Below are 16,602 nucleotides of genomic sequence, written 5' to 3'. Positions count from 1 at the left end.
AGATTTTAACTGGGTTGCTTTGCAATCACAAAATCAATATCTATTTTAATATTAGATAATACTTCTTGTTTCACGAAGAAAAAAATAACTGTCATTAGTCGAAAATTCAAATTTGAATGTGTTTTTCTCACATTTGACCGAACGAACATGTAAAATAATTGCAACTTGGACTGTTATGGCCTGCAAGACTTTGCTAGTGGAGTACACAAGACTCTTCATGAACTCTCTGAATTTAAAAATATGTAGGCCACTCGTCCTTCAACTGCAAAGCTCTCACGGGCTTCAACACAGACAATAATGATTCATTAGGAATGATTATACATCATGATTCTGGGGCTATTTGCCCACTGACTTATCAAGCACGGTATACTTCACCCAGACCTTTTCACCCACAACTCTTGACCCGTAGCATTTATTAGACCTCCGTGCACCTTAGTATGCATGATTTCTTGCAAAGAAGGAGTTTTCATGTACATGTATTTTATACTGCCCGTGGAAATCGTAGGGGAGGTAAAATTAAAGGCGAACTTGATTTCTAACTCCAGCTTCCAGTTATTCAGCGACACGCGGCGTGGCGGCCACGCCGCGTGTCACGTTGCTTTTCATACGCACATTGCTGTCCAATTCCTATCGCATCTACATATTCTTCGATGTTATCAGCAATGATTCTCTTAAATTTTGGAATGTAAACCGTGCTTCTTTTAGTGCCTGAACGACAAGCAAGTAAATTTTATACTGAAATGAAAAATTGTACACAGCGAATGACTGAAGATCCCATCTCTAAGACGGAAATATTAGCTCTGTGATTTGATTTTATGCAAATTTTACGAAATCACGTTTACGAAACTGTGCGATCTGTTGACGAAAATTTAATTACGAGTGATGTGGCGGGAAAGGCTATGCGACGCCCATTTAATCACAACCGGAGAACGAAAATTTGTTTTTGATGACGTATTTCCCAAACCGTTTACAGATTTTGGTAACACTTAACTAACGAAAAGCTTATTGTATGTGTTCTAAAACTTTCATCTGAATATTAATTGGACTGCATTTTGCAATTTGGAACTATAGATTCTGGCTCATCTGAAAAGACAGTTATGTGCATAGGGAAACCAATGGCACATACGTTGTTTTTAAACCGGGCCAGAATCTATAGTTCTAAACAGGCCCGCCACATCCCATCTCGGGCCCTGGTACCAGTTTTAAGGTCCGGGCCCCAAGCACGGAGGGGGGTTCCAAGGGGCATCTTTCGAGAAATTTTAGAATTTAACCGACTAATTGGACGCATTTTGAAGCTTCCGTAAAGAATTTTTCCATCAATTTCTGCGGAATAATTATGATTTTTTTTTCTATTTTCAGCACAAAATACTTGCGAATTGTTGCATTCAAAACATCTGGAAAATTTTTATTTTTTTTTGGGGGGGGGGGGCATATGATACTATTTTCAGTTCTATGAGGGCCAGGCCCCCCTGGACTCCCCCTTCGTTTGTCTATGGTTAGGGAGTTGAGCCATGAGCCATTGAAGTCGAGGATGCCCAGACTGGAGACCCTTAGCATCTGACGACGGAAGAAAATGAAACGCAGTCACTAAAAATGTCCCTCTGTACTGAAAATCTTGAAAATAGATAGAAATTTTCCAAGAAGTATACTTCTTTTAAAATTTAAGAAGAATTCTACAGTGCCCCAGCGTGTTTTTGAAAATCTATTCACCTTTTGCGAAATTTTTAGGGTAAATTTTTCATTTTTTCTTACGAAACAAGGGTTGCATGTGAATTCGAAGTGGTTTGTAACGGGTAACACGGGCCCTCTCCAGGCCATCCTGGGTACCAGGGACCCAGTATCCCCCCCCCCCCCTTACGGCGGGCCTGCCTTCATGCACGCTGGGCTTGTCGATTTCCTCTGAAATTTTTGCAGTGGTGAATGCATAGCTGAAGTGCGCTCCAGCTAGAATTGTATTTAGCAAATGGGTGGTTTTTCTAAGAGGATTAAAAATAAACGAGTGGTACGGAATATAACAAAAGAATATGAACTATGCAAAACGATAAGCCGGGTATCGGAACTTGGCTGTTTTGAAAACGCCTTCAAATGCGGCGTGATACCTCACGCATTCCGGAGAGTTCAAATAGTTGTATCATTGCGCCTTAGAAATGCGACGGAAGATTGCAATTGAAATAGCCTCCATGCACGCTGGCCTTTTCGATTTGCTTTGACATTTTTGCAGTGGTGAATGCATAGCTTCTTCGTTGCGACTGTCTATAAAGGTACTCTAGTTGCGACTGGTCCTTAATCCGAGACACTCATTGGCTGGCTGGGAGATTCTTTTGTTCTCTACCATAAGAAGGGGGATGCGAGTACCCACTTTGCTTCTAGATCCACTTTATTCTATGCAAAAAGTAAATATCTCAATGTTGTCACACCTTATAATAAACAATAAACATTTACGAGGGTGGAGGGTATCCTTTTCATGTACTAAAAAAAATAAAAAATACAGTAGTGTATGATAAATAGTAAAATAGTAAAACCTTATGTGAATTTCCGACGGAAAGACCGTAGTTTTCTTTCAGTTTTTCATGGTTTTTCAGCGCTTCTAGGGAGTGTCTCAACTCAAAATAAGTGTTATCTCTTGCCGATGGTGAAACTTTAGCGAATACGATGGATAAAGCTCAGAAAGTTTTACGTAGGTAAGTTGCTTTGATAAGATAATTTTCACTAGTGACGTGCATCATCTAGTTTATCTCAATATGCTGGAATCTAGTAAAGGCTCAGCTCTGATGTCTGAACATTGGTTGAACTTTTGCTTAACTTATTCGACGAACTGTGTTTTACTCAGATGAAACCAGTTCAATGAAGTTGCACAGTTAGTTGAACTTCATCAAAAATTTCAGCCATTTAGACAAAGCATTTTAAAACACAGACAAAGTTGGAAGCATGCAGCACTGATGAAATACCTCAAAACTTTCGTCCGAGCACTTACCGTAACACCGCGCTTACTCAGGTGCAATGACTTCTGACAAGGCATTATCCAAACGAAGCATTTTTTAGGGCAATTAGCGTCTGCAGTAACTTCATAGATATAATACGGTCACAATCTTATTCGCTATTAAGGTAAAAGTTATGGGAATACATTTTTTGTGAAAATTGAATCTAAAGCGGTGTTGTAAAAGTAAACTCATTCAATTCTGTTTGGTTCTTCTGTTTACAAATGCAACCCAATGGCCACTATTGACTTACCAAGATTGATGAGCGTTTGGTAGGAACGCTAGGCATTCATTTACAAACGTTCAAGTCATTGGATGATTCAAACGGAATCCAGAAACGCCGACCATTTGGAATAGGGTAAAACATTTGCAAATCGTCCTGTGGGCCGATTATTGAAATTTTGTGTTTGTTGGGTGGACATAGATGTCATAGGTTAAATGGCGAGCGTGATTGGTCGGCTATGTCTTATCGCTGCTTTATCGTGCCTTTGTCAGGTGGAATGGACGACAGACTGTCGGAAACTCAAGAGGTGCCTTTAGCTTGCAGTGAGTTCCACCTGACAAAGGCCAGACAAAGCAGCAATAAGACATATTAGCCAACCAATCACGCTCCGCCATTTAACTTATGTCATCCATGTTCGCCCGACGAACACCAAATTTCAATAATCGGCCAGCTGAACTGTTTAAGTACTTTGACAGTGCAGCTTAAATCTGGCTGGCAAGTGGAATCATCACTGTCTGATGTTTCTTCAATGTGAAGTACCTGCTTCATCATTCAATCATTAGCACATATCATCAGCTCTTCTTCCAGATTTTGAAGGCTGTCCCCAGGTTTTTTTTTTTTTTTTTTTTTTTTTTTTTTTTTATAAAAAAAGTACTGAATAAAATTAAAAAAATATTTTATATCCTATTAGGAGCAGCATTCGGTTAAAATCCATAAGTTCTGGCCACGCAGAACTGAATATGATAGTCTCAGATGTCGATCACATGAGAGGAACCGCAAAGGCTTTTCTTAGAGCACAGCAAACCTTGGTCGAAGACCTCATGGATTGGGCTAACAAGGAGAAAAATTTGGCCATTCAAGAAACACTTGCTCTCCTAGCTGAGCTTAGCCTTTTGTGGTCAGAAACTCAAAAAGACTTTATCGGTAAGAAAATACCTTCTTCATTTATTTTCAAACTCTTTTTGTTTTTATCGGGCCAGTCTTCCCATGTCTATCTAGGTCGACCTGCTTAGTAAACGCTTTACTTACCTTGGGCAATCTGTATCAACTGTAAGAATAGAATTAAACCTAAGTGTGACAGACATCCTCCTATGAGGTGTTTCGTTATTAAAGTTATGTACACACAAAGTTGTCCCAATAAGTTTCCCACATTCCCGGGTCATTTCCACATTTTATATAATTTTTCTGTCTTTCTATATCTTGGCTCAAATCTTAAGTTATAAACCAGATTTTAAGTCTTGGTTATATTCAATTTTTCTCAATTTCACTTGTGTCCTTAAGGTGTCCTGTATATTTCACTTGTAAAGTAAACCACTTAATTACTCATCATAATTTCAATTAAAGTTAGCAAAGAGAGTGAAGGCTTTCCGCGTTTTCAAATCTTAGTGGGACCAATATTTATACAAAAGCTGTCCCCAAGGAATGGACAGTCTGGAACAGCCGGTATGAAAAAAAAAAAAAAAAAAAAAAAAAAAAAAAAACCCAGCAAACTTCTCATGATTCATTTGGCCTGATCGAACCAGTTGTGTGAATACCAGTTATTTGAATGCACTAAACCTTACAAATCAGTCAAACCACAAGCACAGTGAATCAACTCCCTGCACCAACTGCACCTATTTACTAATATTTTATTTTCAACATAGTTGAGACTTGCCAGTAGTTGTCTTTTACCGGCCTTTTCCCCAGTAGAAAATTCGCTCAGAAGAAACTGATTTTGTACCTATTCTTAAAATTTTTTAAAGGCTTCTTTAAAATTCCATCATTGAAAGTCATATAAATAAGGGCTTACAGCTTAAGTACCCCTTGTTAGTATGTGAAAATTGAGAAATAAGTAGAGGGCGACCAAAATGGGGTGGTTTCTTAATCATTTCTTAAGGCGGTCTCAATCCTTTTTCAGCTTTTAGTTGAAACCATGAGGAGAAAATACTAAAGGTTCAGTTCAAAGACAGGACCCACTCCTTAGGAAAAGTCCTTCATGATTCTTTTTTTTTTCAAATATTTATGAGCCTTTGTCGTATCTTCTCTGATTCTTTTTAGACCAGTTGAAGACTTTCAAACTTCAGTTTGATATGATTCTTGAAGGTGAAAGAAGTGTGGACAAGATTAGGGCCCAGTTGACAGCCTATGAACAAAAAGCAAGCAAACTCAAAAAGGACTTGCAGAAAAATTCGGTTTCCAGTGTCGATGAAACCAAACGGGTGGAATCAAAGTTGGATGAAGTCAAACTGTCGATTAGTCGAGCGCAAGTTGAAGGTTTGTTTTGTTGTTGAAGTATTTATGATATCCACTGCTCATACAGACCTGGTTTTATATATTAACCATGGTCTTGGACTAATATTACTGTAATCAGCAAATGTTCACCGGAAGAAATTTGCATTTGAACCAAGAACTTAACTTGATTGGATGAAAAAATATGATGGACGAATGGGTGAAGTGGACGAAGTGAGTCTAAAAAATACTGGATTTAATAAGGTTGCGAACAGAGTGGAAACACTTGCAAAACTAGTGTTTAGTAGAAGTTGGTTACTTGCTGTGGAAATTGCTTAAATTCCTCCTAGGTACGTTTACCACAATCAGCAAATTTTTGCTGGTGTTCTCTAGTATGATGAAGGCCTGCACATTTGACACATCGGGGTATGGGAGGAGGTTACGACAGTGAGTTTGGGAATGAGGATGCCCTTGACACCCTTTGCATTTGACTAATTGTCCACCTGTATCTTTACCATTTTATTATTTTCACAATTTGATCAATTGATTTATTTATATATTATAGATTCATTTTACATTTTAGAAGCCATCATGAATGGCCATCATACAATTAAAAGATTTGGAAATCTTCAAGGATTTCAACATTTAATAAATTTAAGTCTTCAAAATTACTAGATTTGTTGTGATCACAAAAAAGTTAAAATTGTAAAATGTCAGGGCAGAATTCACTTACAGTTAGTTCATTAAAGGGATATAGCAGAAGGTAGTTTTTTAGATTATTAAAAAATAATAATCCCATAAAGTAAGTGCGACATTACACATATTAAAGTGGTCGAGTGTAAGAGCTGATTCTACAGAATCAATTTGTAACCAAAAACAGACCTGAAAATGCTTATTGGCAACAAATTGATGAGAATTCATACAGATCAATCTTTCTGTATGAATTCTCATCAATTTCGACGCATTTTTTTCAACCCTTTTTATTATTTGTTTTTTTTCAACAACATTTTGATGTTTGTCTTGGACTTTTTTTTTGGACTTACTCTCATATCCCTCTAACTATGCTCAGTTTCAGAACAAGTCAGTGAAAATGAGGTTGTGAAGTTAATTCGTCTGAAAGAAGGTCTCTCTAAATTATCAGACTATTACTTGGAGCTAGCATTCAAATGTAATGCAATCTTTGATGCTCATCGAGCTGTTGTCGCTGAAATTCCAGCTGGACAGGAGAAAAGCACAAACATTCAGAACATAATATACACAGGTGCTTTTGCAGTGTTTCTTTCTTTTCATTTGTGTACATAATTATTTGAATTGGCTTGTGCGAAAACATCTGATGCTCAAAAGAGAAAGTTGTAGCGAATTCAAAAAAACAGTTGAGGCCCCAGATTGGAAGCGCAAAGTAAGCTAAAGGTTGTCATATTATAGTGAAGGACGGGGGAAAATCCATTCAACTGTTACCCCTCCTACCCTTCACTAAATAAGTACCTTCTTTTAAAAAATTATGTTTGCCATAGATGTTTTCCAGTTAATGCCACAAATCCAAACGGGAAAAATTACGGTTCATTGTTGAAAGGATACCATCATAACACGCCTGGTTTATTTTAAGTCTGAATACCAAAATTTTGAAAGCACCAATAAGAACATTTCAATGAAATATGATTTATCGAAGTGCAGACTTTAATAACAGTACTATACACTACTATACAGTCATCCTTAAAAGAACCGTTTTAGGAGGACCGTTTCAACCTAGGGTAGGAGAAAGAAATTTAATATAGCAAATCTGTGAGCTGCCACAATAAGGAATCAATGTAGGATATGCAAATGCTCTCTTTCTAAATGAAGTAATTCTACCCAACGATCCTCCATACCTCTCGCATGACAATAAACCTTTTCATAAAATCCATGATCCGGTTCTGAGGAGGCATGTTGCAAGAGTGGAGATAAGCTATCAACCACAAGATCATAAGCATGCACTGATGTAGAAGGGCAATAAGTGGACAACCATCAATTGGCTCTATCAATCTTACGATTGACATGATCTGGAACGAGAGAGATATGAGGGATTCCGTAAAAGACATTGAAGCAAATGTGTCTCACAGCATAAAAGATGAGAGCCTTCAAGGCCTTTTTATGGGACAGAACATTGATCTCTGCTTTTATTGGTTTCTGCCATGATAACGAGGATAGCCCTATAATTGTCGGTCTTCAAAAGAATCCCTAGAATGTGGGTTTTTAGGATAAATCGGAGCCAAAATAGTTGTTTTGAAGAGGAAGGGGTAAACCACAAGTACCTCTGACCGGCAAGAGCACAGAATTATTGGGTGGAAAGTTAGTGAGTGTTGGGACTCCCTCATTCTATCCATGATTTTACAGCTTTCACCTGAATCAAACAAATTGCGTCACAAGTTAATTACTTCCTTTTGTTTCATTTTTCCTGAAATATGACGGTATTCTTTGAAGTGTAGGGGAAACTCACTGAGTCCATGAGGCTTTGCTTAGTTTCCGTGTGAAAACGTTAAACCAGAGAGGGAATTAGGCTACAAGAAATGCAATTTGAACAATTCTGCTTAAAATTGTCCATTTCTTCAAGTTAAGTACTTTATCCATTTATTCTTTTCTTATCTCAAAGGTGTTACATTTTTAGGTTCAAAATTTTCCAAAGCTCATGTGCTGCAAGCCAAAGAGAAAGTGAAAAATTACAAACAAAGTTCAGCTGTAAGATCTACTGCCCCATACGATATTTCATCATCTGATAAACCTCCTCCATATTCGCCAAATATTGCTCAGGATGGCTCATTCACTTCAGTACGCAGTTCATTTGGCTCTCCAGCTGGCAGCTCGGTCACTTCCCCACTACCTGTGTCTGAAGTGAGCCAAGATATCTACACAAGTCATAGATACGATCACGTCAGTGAAACTGTACATAGTTTTAATCCTCATCTTGACGAAGTAAACCCCGACTCCATGAGATATGAAAATATTGCTGGACCATCTACTAATAATGAAAGGTATGTTGATATTTCCTGGATCTTTTTCTATTTGAAGTTGTAACTGTGTGCGGTTCTTCCTAAATGACTTAAATAAACAGAATTCAGACAAAGTACCTACGTAGACAGAGTGCAGCTACTCCTATTTTGCTTTTACGGGAAATTTGTGCCGCTTTTTTATTGTTCTAGAAGTTTTAGGCTATCATGATGCTCCTACGGCCGTACCTAAACGAACGCTCCCATTGGTCAATAGGTTTCCAAAATTTATGCCAACCCTTTCACGAGAAATTTCTCCAGATGTAACGTTATCAACTCTCTCTTTCAGGATCAACAGCAACCCAACTTATAGCATTTTTTGAATAATCATGTTAGTATGACCTAAGATTAGTCCCACATTAGTTTTCTTTCATTAAATTCTTTATCAGATTTTTAATGAGTGCTCCATTGATTCCCTCTAGACAGAATTCAACGTTCTTGTTTGCTTACCCATGGCCGTAAGTGCATTGTATCAGCCTTTTCTCGAGACCAATGAAACACCGGCATAAAAATTACCATTTTCTGTCCAAAGGTACTCAATGGGAAAAGGGGCTGTGCTGTAAAGCACCTGTCCCTTGTACGATCTAGGCTAGAGGCGTTAAAAAGGCTCAATCGATGGACGTGTTCATTGTTACCTTTCAAAGATTTTCGGGCCGACGATCTGTCAAGTTAATTGATGTGTTGGGGGCACATTATAGATAATATTTTAAGATTTTCAAAGAATTTCATAGAGAATGGGGTGATTGCATGCAACTGGGATTTTACATCTGATGAACGATTCTGGCAGAACTTGTCACGGAAAACCGTTCTCAGCGTTTGCAAGTTCCGAAATTGAGTTCGAAGCTCGGTAAAAAGTTACAAAATTGCTGTCAGAAATAAACGATTTTCATCGGATCTTGAGAGGGCTGACGTCAGTCAGTTGGTCTACGAGGCCCCGCCCACCGCCATTACCTTTATCTCAATTTTGTGTTTTCCATGCTCTCTCAAGTATCCAAATTTTCATCATTTATTTCTAACATGAATAATTTATGAAATTTCATTTCTTTGAAAATTTTTGGCACTGCTTTTTCAAGAAAATTAGTATGATCCTTAGGATCAAAGATGGTTGATTATTAGTTTTTTAAAAGATAACAAAACTGAGAAACAAGGAACAAGGCTGAAACAAACATCAAACCGTTTTGGGATTAGTTCCTTGTATTCCTGTGATTCAATCTTTTTACAGCATATTTTCTGCACTCCATCTCTAACTTTATTCCTCACCTGATAATTGTCTTTTAGATACCACAACATAGAGCCGCTACCCTATGGATTCAGAACTGGAACTCCAACGACAATCTATGAGCAAAATGTTGCTGGGGCAATGACTAACATGACTTTGAAGTAGGTCACGTCACCCAAATCATGTGTGACATTTCCAGTAAAAACCTACCTTTTCGTATTTTTCTACTTCTTTCCATTGTTTATTTGAATTACTTGTGAGTATATACATAATATATTTTCCTTTTTTATTTTCATGAAACGTGCATATTTCTTTCTTTCTTTAAAGTGATCCACCAGCTTACATGCGTTAATTCTATTTGCTCAGGTATTATGATACCAGATCAGTAACTAAATATCTACATATTTGAACTTTATTATTGAATACGGCGCTTTAGCCTGCAATTGGACATATTTTTAAGAAAAGGCAAAGGGAGCCAAATTTCGATTTTTTTTTCTTCATGAGCTAAGCCTCTCAGAGATAAAAATATGATCAAAAAAAAAAACTCATTCCATTCTGTGGAAACAGCTCCTAAAAAATCACAAAACGGGGAATCAGCAGTAACGAATAAAATAAAGAAGAGTTATGTAGCACCTTGATTTCATTGACTTATGTAGGTATATCACCTATTTTGATTCAATATTCTAACTAGGATTACGAATTAAATCAAAAGCAAGTATTGATGATTGTGATAGAACATCGTCATTATTTATAAATGGTTGTAATAGTAAACCAAGGTGTTGTAACCATCATGATAAATAATCATTTCAAACTTAAGCTTTTTGGCTTAGTGGCCATCATCAGAGTTATCATATACACATTTAGGATGAAATCCAACATAAAATAACAAATCAACAATGCAGTCCGTTAACCCTTTCTCCTAGATGTGTATGTGTATGAAAGCCATGTGATGAGTGCCTCATTTGGGCTTACAGGGTGACCTAGACCTACTATACCAGATTTTTCTCAATTCAGTTAAGCGAGACTGTGTAGAGGACTGAAGGAGCAAATACGGAATTGATCCCAAGAAATCCGATTTTCATCATTTCAAAACTCCATCTTCCTTGGGAACTAAAAGGGGTGCTGACTTTGAAAATCGGGGTTCCCAGCTCAATTTAGAGATTTTTTTTTTAAATCAACCACAGATTAGTCCAGATTGCTAACATTCAATCAAGCTAACGAACTAAACCGCAACCGTGCAAAAATTCCTTGCTACCGCCTCATTCTCCCTTAATCATTGGTACGTCAATTTATTTTTCCATTTTTTATTCTAGATTACCTCCGTTATTTATTTCTTCTTTTTTTTTCTACAGATTTTGAGTTGAGTTGAAAATTTTGTCCGTCTTTTAAAAATCAAACATAAAATAGATCAAATGAGAAGAGGCCAAATAAAGATGTATTACTTTACAGCTTGATGCAGTTGGCATGTTTACATGTTTTAATACTGTTGAGATCAAGATAAAGTACTCAATAATTTTAAAATAAAACAAGATATTCAACTTTCATGTTAAAACTAACGAAATACATTACACTCATGCAGATCTTTATATAATAATTAACAAACACATCAGAAGAGTTTTAATTATATTATAATAATAGGATTACTGAATTCACTTTTTTTCTTACTTTTTACTGGTACTATGACAATTTAGTTGTCAAAAAATTTACGGTTCTTAGTCGATTATTTTTGCTTTGTAATTAGGCAAAGACCATTAAATACAGCCACTAGCCTGCACAGGTAGGTAATATGAAGAAAGTTTGCCCACTGTGATTCTCTGTCTTGACTGCTGAGTAACCTTTACATAATTGGTCGAAAAGAAAAGGTTGAGCATAAGAGGTGATTATGAGCTTCTAGAATCTATATCAGCACTTTTCATATCGAGACTATATTCAGAGTTACTTCCTGTTTCTGACGAGGCAGAGCTTGATTGGTCTGAGATGGTTTTCTTTGCCTTTGCTTTATACTCTGTTATCACAACAGTTACATTGTTGACAGTTACTTCTCTAGTTTGAGCAGAACTTCGATCGATGTTCTTTAGTCTTGGTCTGAAAAATTTAACAAAAAAAAGTTGGTTAGAATTTCGCACTAAATATTAACAATTTAACATTGAAAAAAATGCACTTAATTTTACTAAAGGTTCAACATTAAACATTTGGGAATGATCTAGGATGTAGTGATTTGTTGAGCGATTCACTCACAAGAGGATACAAGGGAGAACATGATAAGAAGTGTTTGATTTGAAATGTTGCAAGTCTTCAATTTCACCAAAATTATTGTGTGTAAAAGAAGACTGTACTGACTGCAATCCTGGTCTTTGTCCCGTATGGACCTTGAGGCAGGGTGCGAAAGAAAGCATCACTATGTTTAATCATCACAACACTTAAAGAAACGTCCCGTGATTAGGAATTATTGTGTGTTTTTTCAGCCACATCCCCGCCTTTTACTGTCTATTTTCATTCTATGTTCTCGGGCTGCCATAAAGTACTTTTATCTATATCTGATTTAATGTCCCTTAAATCGGGCTATGGGATCATAGTGCTTCGCGTCGTGCAGTAGGAAAATTTTCGTTACGAATTTTGTGCGCGCTGAGAGTTGTTTCACTAATGGTTCTCACTTTTTCAATCTAGAGACCTCCCCTTGTACTTGCATCAAAAAAATCAAGGGTCGTCTTTAGAAACATTGAAAATTTTCAAAACGAACCACACAGGTAGCTCCAAGAAAATTGTTCTTTTTTCCCTGAGCAGGAGACAGAAGTAGAATTATGGCCGCTATCTTTATTGGTAAGGCCATTCGGCCCTTTCTCACCTTCTCATATCCCTTCCTACATTGGTTTCTTCTTTCTCCTCCTCTTTTCTATCACCTTCTTTTGGTGGGTGGTCCATTTTTGTTGCCACAAAAATATTTGTCAACCCAAAGATTAGGAGTTAAAGTTCTGATGCACCTTAACGTGCACTCAAATGGCAAAATTTGCCCTACAGTCCTACGAGTCAATACTCACCTGACATCACTACTGCATGCTATTATAGGAAAAATCAAGATTTAGCTAAGGTGGCAAAAAAGGACCTAAGTAAATGCCAGCCTCTGTTTCCCTTTAAATTGCAACTATGACAAGTCTTTTCAGATTGACCACTACAGAGATGCAAAAGATAACTTACGGACGCCAGGATCTTTTCTTTGATTTCCGATCATGACTCTTCCTATCTGATTTATCCCTGACACCATCTTTCTTCGGAACTGGTTTAGAGATGGCTGGGTGTAACTGTTGAGCAGTCACTTGCTGCGCGACTAATTGATGATTAATTCTAGGTTTCCTGTAGGAAAAAACATGACTTGGTAGAGTTTTAAACTGGAAACTACATGCCTGGAATTAAGTCTACGTAAAACAAAGCCGTGTTTCAACTTTCTAGCAAAGCCTTCAGAACTCTGCCAAGTTCTGCCTCTTAAGAACTTTTTTCCATTCTCTGGAAGAATGAATCAGATCAATTGGCAGCAAAGGAGGTCATTTTTAAGAGACAGGATGCTCATGATTACTGAGGAAATGGGCTCCCCAAATCTGAAGAATTGCAAGCTGTTTGACAAGAACTATGGATTCAGTTGACTAGAACATCAGATTATCAGTAAGATGGACGGAAATGCAATGATGAATATTTGTGTCTGGTTGACGAAAATTTGTGCAGTGGAGAGTCATGACGTGTCTTCACATCTAAACGTGGGTCCTTAGGTTTTCTTTTACCTCATAAATTTTAATTTTTTCTTTTTTTTTTCGTCTTATATAATTTGTTTAAATAGCCATAATTATTAAAAAAGTTCTTAACCTTTTTTTGACTTTTTCAAAAGGATCAGGCAAGAAAGAATCTAATTGAAAATTATGCATCCTGATAAAGATAAAGGTGACAAATCGATGGCTGAAAAGCGAAACGTCCAACCTCAGATTGTGACTATGCAGATTTCCCATCATACTTTATTTCACCTTCAGGATACTAGTCAAAGAAACAACAGAATATTCTGTATAAATTTTAAGCGATAAAATTGGCTCATTTTTCTTTGAAAAAATACACCGGCAGAAATTCTGAAACACCGCAGTGGGGATGCATGGTTTCGCATTTCGGCTACCGAAATTCAACTTAGCTAGAAAGAGAGGTTTGAAGTTTTATTCCTATGCAAGACTCGATATATTAAAGACAAAGTTGAAGAACAACTTACACTTCAAAAAAAATTTCTTTCTTCTTTACTACTTTTACAATGCTTGTACTCGAAATAGGAGAGAACTTGCAACTTGTTGAATTCAAAACTACTGCCAACTCATATACTTGCAAAATGCCACACAGTATGCTTCTATGAAACTCCGTCTAATTCAAATTCTAAAATTCTACAGAATCCAAGGGGGAGTAAAAAATGGGGTATTTTGAATCAAGCTCTTCTTGTGGGAACTGATACTGCACTTGCAGAACTGAAATTAAAGAAACGAAGTATGTTGCCATTTTTAGGCCATAAATCAACGATGCAATTCCTGACTTTCCACTGGGGATTCATTCGTATTCTATGGAAGACATTCGCAACGTTTCAAGCAGATGGATTCATTTTATTCTAGGTCATAGATTTTCGTCTACATAAATATCTCATAAATATTTATGCAAATATAGGGCTTTTCCAGGGGTTTAAATAATTTGGTCAACTTACTGGAGACTTTAAGGAGGAATGCAGGAAAAAAGAATGAAGAGTGATTTGAATTGTGTCGTGGGAAAACCGCTCATGTCCATTTTTTCGGCTTTCAATTTTTTTATGTTGATAATACTTTACAAGAGTTGATATAATCATAAAAGTGGTGGCAATACTTGTTTTGGGAATAGGATAACTCTAAATCAAGTGGGTACCTAGTACAACCACTTTCATGGTTGTATTTAACTCTATAAGGTATTATCTACCCAAAAAAAACTTAAGACTGAAAAAAGGGACATTACCGGTTTTCGCACGACACGATCCAATTGTTTAGTTCACTTGAAAATATTGAAAAAATAATTGTCCTCTCTCAATGGAGTCAGTCAGCTTAAAATTTCAGAATTTTCAAGTGATAAGACCAAAAAATTAAGTTAGGTAACATGGTTCTTACCTAGTTGATGTACCCTTCCTTACGTCACACATGAGGCATTTAAATGCTTCAGCCGTGTTCCTGTATGTGCACACACTGCAATCCCAATAATTTTCTTCCTGTACTTTGGCCTGACGTTTCGTGCTTCTGAAAAGAAAACCAAGCAGGCCTATTTATCAAAAATATAATTGTTGTTAGCAAAATTGCAGTTTAGTCCCGACAGTAATGAAATTGGTTCTTTATTCTTTATTTAATTGTAACATTTATGATGTACAATAGTTGTTAAGAAAAAAAAAACCCGAAGTCATTACTCCTCTGCCTAGCTCATTTGGGGATGTTCCAATATTAAAAACAAACCAGAAAAGTTACATTTTCAGTTATCATTTCAATTACAATGAGTATAAGCACGGTATCATAACCAATTTTTCATAATTTAAAAATAGCTTTTTGTAATATGAGAGGGTACGCTTTTTCATAAATATATTTTACTTGCGGGGCTTTTCTTAATTAATCGGCTACAAGAAACGAGGTAGGTGCAAACATAACAGACCAACTCTGATTAAGCTTCTAAATTATGAACAGTAGACGTAAGGAGACAGGTGGAGGAAATATTATCCCTAATAAAGTCACACAGAACGATATCTATCACAATGTGAGTTGGTTGGTTGATTCTCCTATATGATATTAGTGTATCTGTCTATCAGCATGGTGTCCTGCTGATATCACACTGGTTTTCTCCGCTAGCATGTTTCTACTGATATCATGTTGAGTCAGCATAGTATCATCCTGATTCCGCATTATATCATGCTGCTTGACTCTACCAGGGTGCTTATTCGAGGAGGGCCCAATATTTTCCAAAATTCAATCTCTAAAACTTTGTTCGATTACTGGAGAAAGATCTTCATACAATAATCACAACATAAGCAATAAGTAAATAAAAATTAGAACTAGTGGTGCTCAGTGACTAAATGAGAAGACAGTTCGACCGCGCCAGTAATCACGAGGAGTCACCTTAAATGCCACTTCCTATTTTGCCCATAGGAGGGAACTAAGCGATAGCCAGTCTGCAGTTGAGTAACGTACAATTCTTATTTTAGACATCATGCATATGGGCTTCCTGATCATCAAGATTATGGAAGAAAATCTTTAAAAAAAAGAATTTTAGTGCACACCCGCACTGGTCGGGAGGAAAAACTGGAAGGAGCGCATGATGTGTCGCAATGCAAGAGGAATGAATTAGAAATTACAGTCTAATTACTTAGAGGGGCTACATTGTGATCTGCCATTTGACCAACCCCTTGCAAAACTGAGAAATATACTAATACAGGAATCACTGAATCTTACCTGTTAAAATTCTTCTTGTGATCCATTTCTTAAATACATACATAAACAAAGGGCTCGAGAGGCAGGCCCCTCGACCGGTAATTTATTAGTTTTAATCACTGTTTTAACTTCCGACTATCCATGATTACTGCCTCTCATCGGCTGAATGAGCAGTTTTAATTTATTCTCCGTTTGCTCTAAATACGCACTAACACAATTTTATGGCAAGGAATCTGTCAATTTCAAACTCAATCTATCACAGAGAGTACGGAAGGTTAGAAACACAGAGAAAATACAAAAATACAGAAGGTGGTGGCAAGCGGAGAAATGCACTGTACTACGTCACAGTTAAAAATGCAGCCGCCCTTCTCATTGGTTAAAATTTAAAAAGGAGCGGGAAAGGTTGTGAGGCTCCCACTTATTTTGGCTCTGAAAACTTGAAGAAAACTCGTAACTATTGACTTTTTATGTTTCAATATATTATTCTACCAATGTTTGA

The 16,602-nt window shown here is 36.9% G+C and overlaps 2 protein-coding genes across 4 annotated transcripts; one reads left to right on the top strand and one right to left on the bottom strand.

Annotated features, from left to right (window-relative positions):
• Positions 1-574: 574 nt before the first annotated feature.
• Positions 575-9,951, top strand: LOC109035549 (uncharacterized). 3 transcript variants are annotated; one of them, XM_019049218.2, is made up of 7 exons: positions 575-719; positions 2,583-2,681; positions 3,893-4,125; positions 5,239-5,454; positions 6,479-6,670; positions 8,054-8,417; positions 9,711-9,951. In XM_019049218.2, exons 2-7 carry the CDS (start codon positions 2,653-2,655, stop codon positions 9,814-9,816), a joined length of 1,140 nt encoding a protein of 379 aa, XP_018904763.1. In that variant the 5' UTR covers positions 575-719; positions 2,583-2,652; the 3' UTR covers positions 9,817-9,951. The 3 variants fall into 3 exon arrangements, with proteins under 3 accessions (XP_018904763.1, XP_018904764.1, XP_072158636.1); XM_019049219.2 differs by lacking the exon at positions 575-719 and adding an exon at positions 961-979; XM_072302535.1 differs by lacking the exon at positions 575-719 and having other exon boundaries at positions 2,384-2,681.
• A 1,113-nt stretch (positions 9,952-11,064) lies between these two features.
• Positions 11,065-16,401, bottom strand: RYBP (ring and YY1 binding protein). The gene is made up of 4 exons (XM_019049221.2): positions 16,125-16,401; positions 14,802-14,927; positions 12,847-13,002; positions 11,065-11,736 (listed from the first exon to the last, which is right to left on the bottom strand). The coding sequence occupies exons 1-4, from the start codon at positions 16,148-16,150 to the stop codon at positions 11,532-11,534; spliced, it is 513 nt and encodes a 170-aa protein (XP_018904766.1). The 5' UTR covers positions 16,151-16,401; the 3' UTR covers positions 11,065-11,531.
• Positions 16,402-16,602: the final 201 nt, after the last annotated feature.

The sequence above is a fragment of the Bemisia tabaci genome, chromosome 1 (assembly GCF_918797505.1).
Source record: "Bemisia tabaci chromosome 1, PGI_BMITA_v3".
Taxonomy (NCBI): Eukaryota; Metazoa; Arthropoda; class Insecta; order Hemiptera; family Aleyrodidae; genus Bemisia; species Bemisia tabaci.
This window is presented reverse-complemented; position numbering and strand designations above follow the sequence as displayed.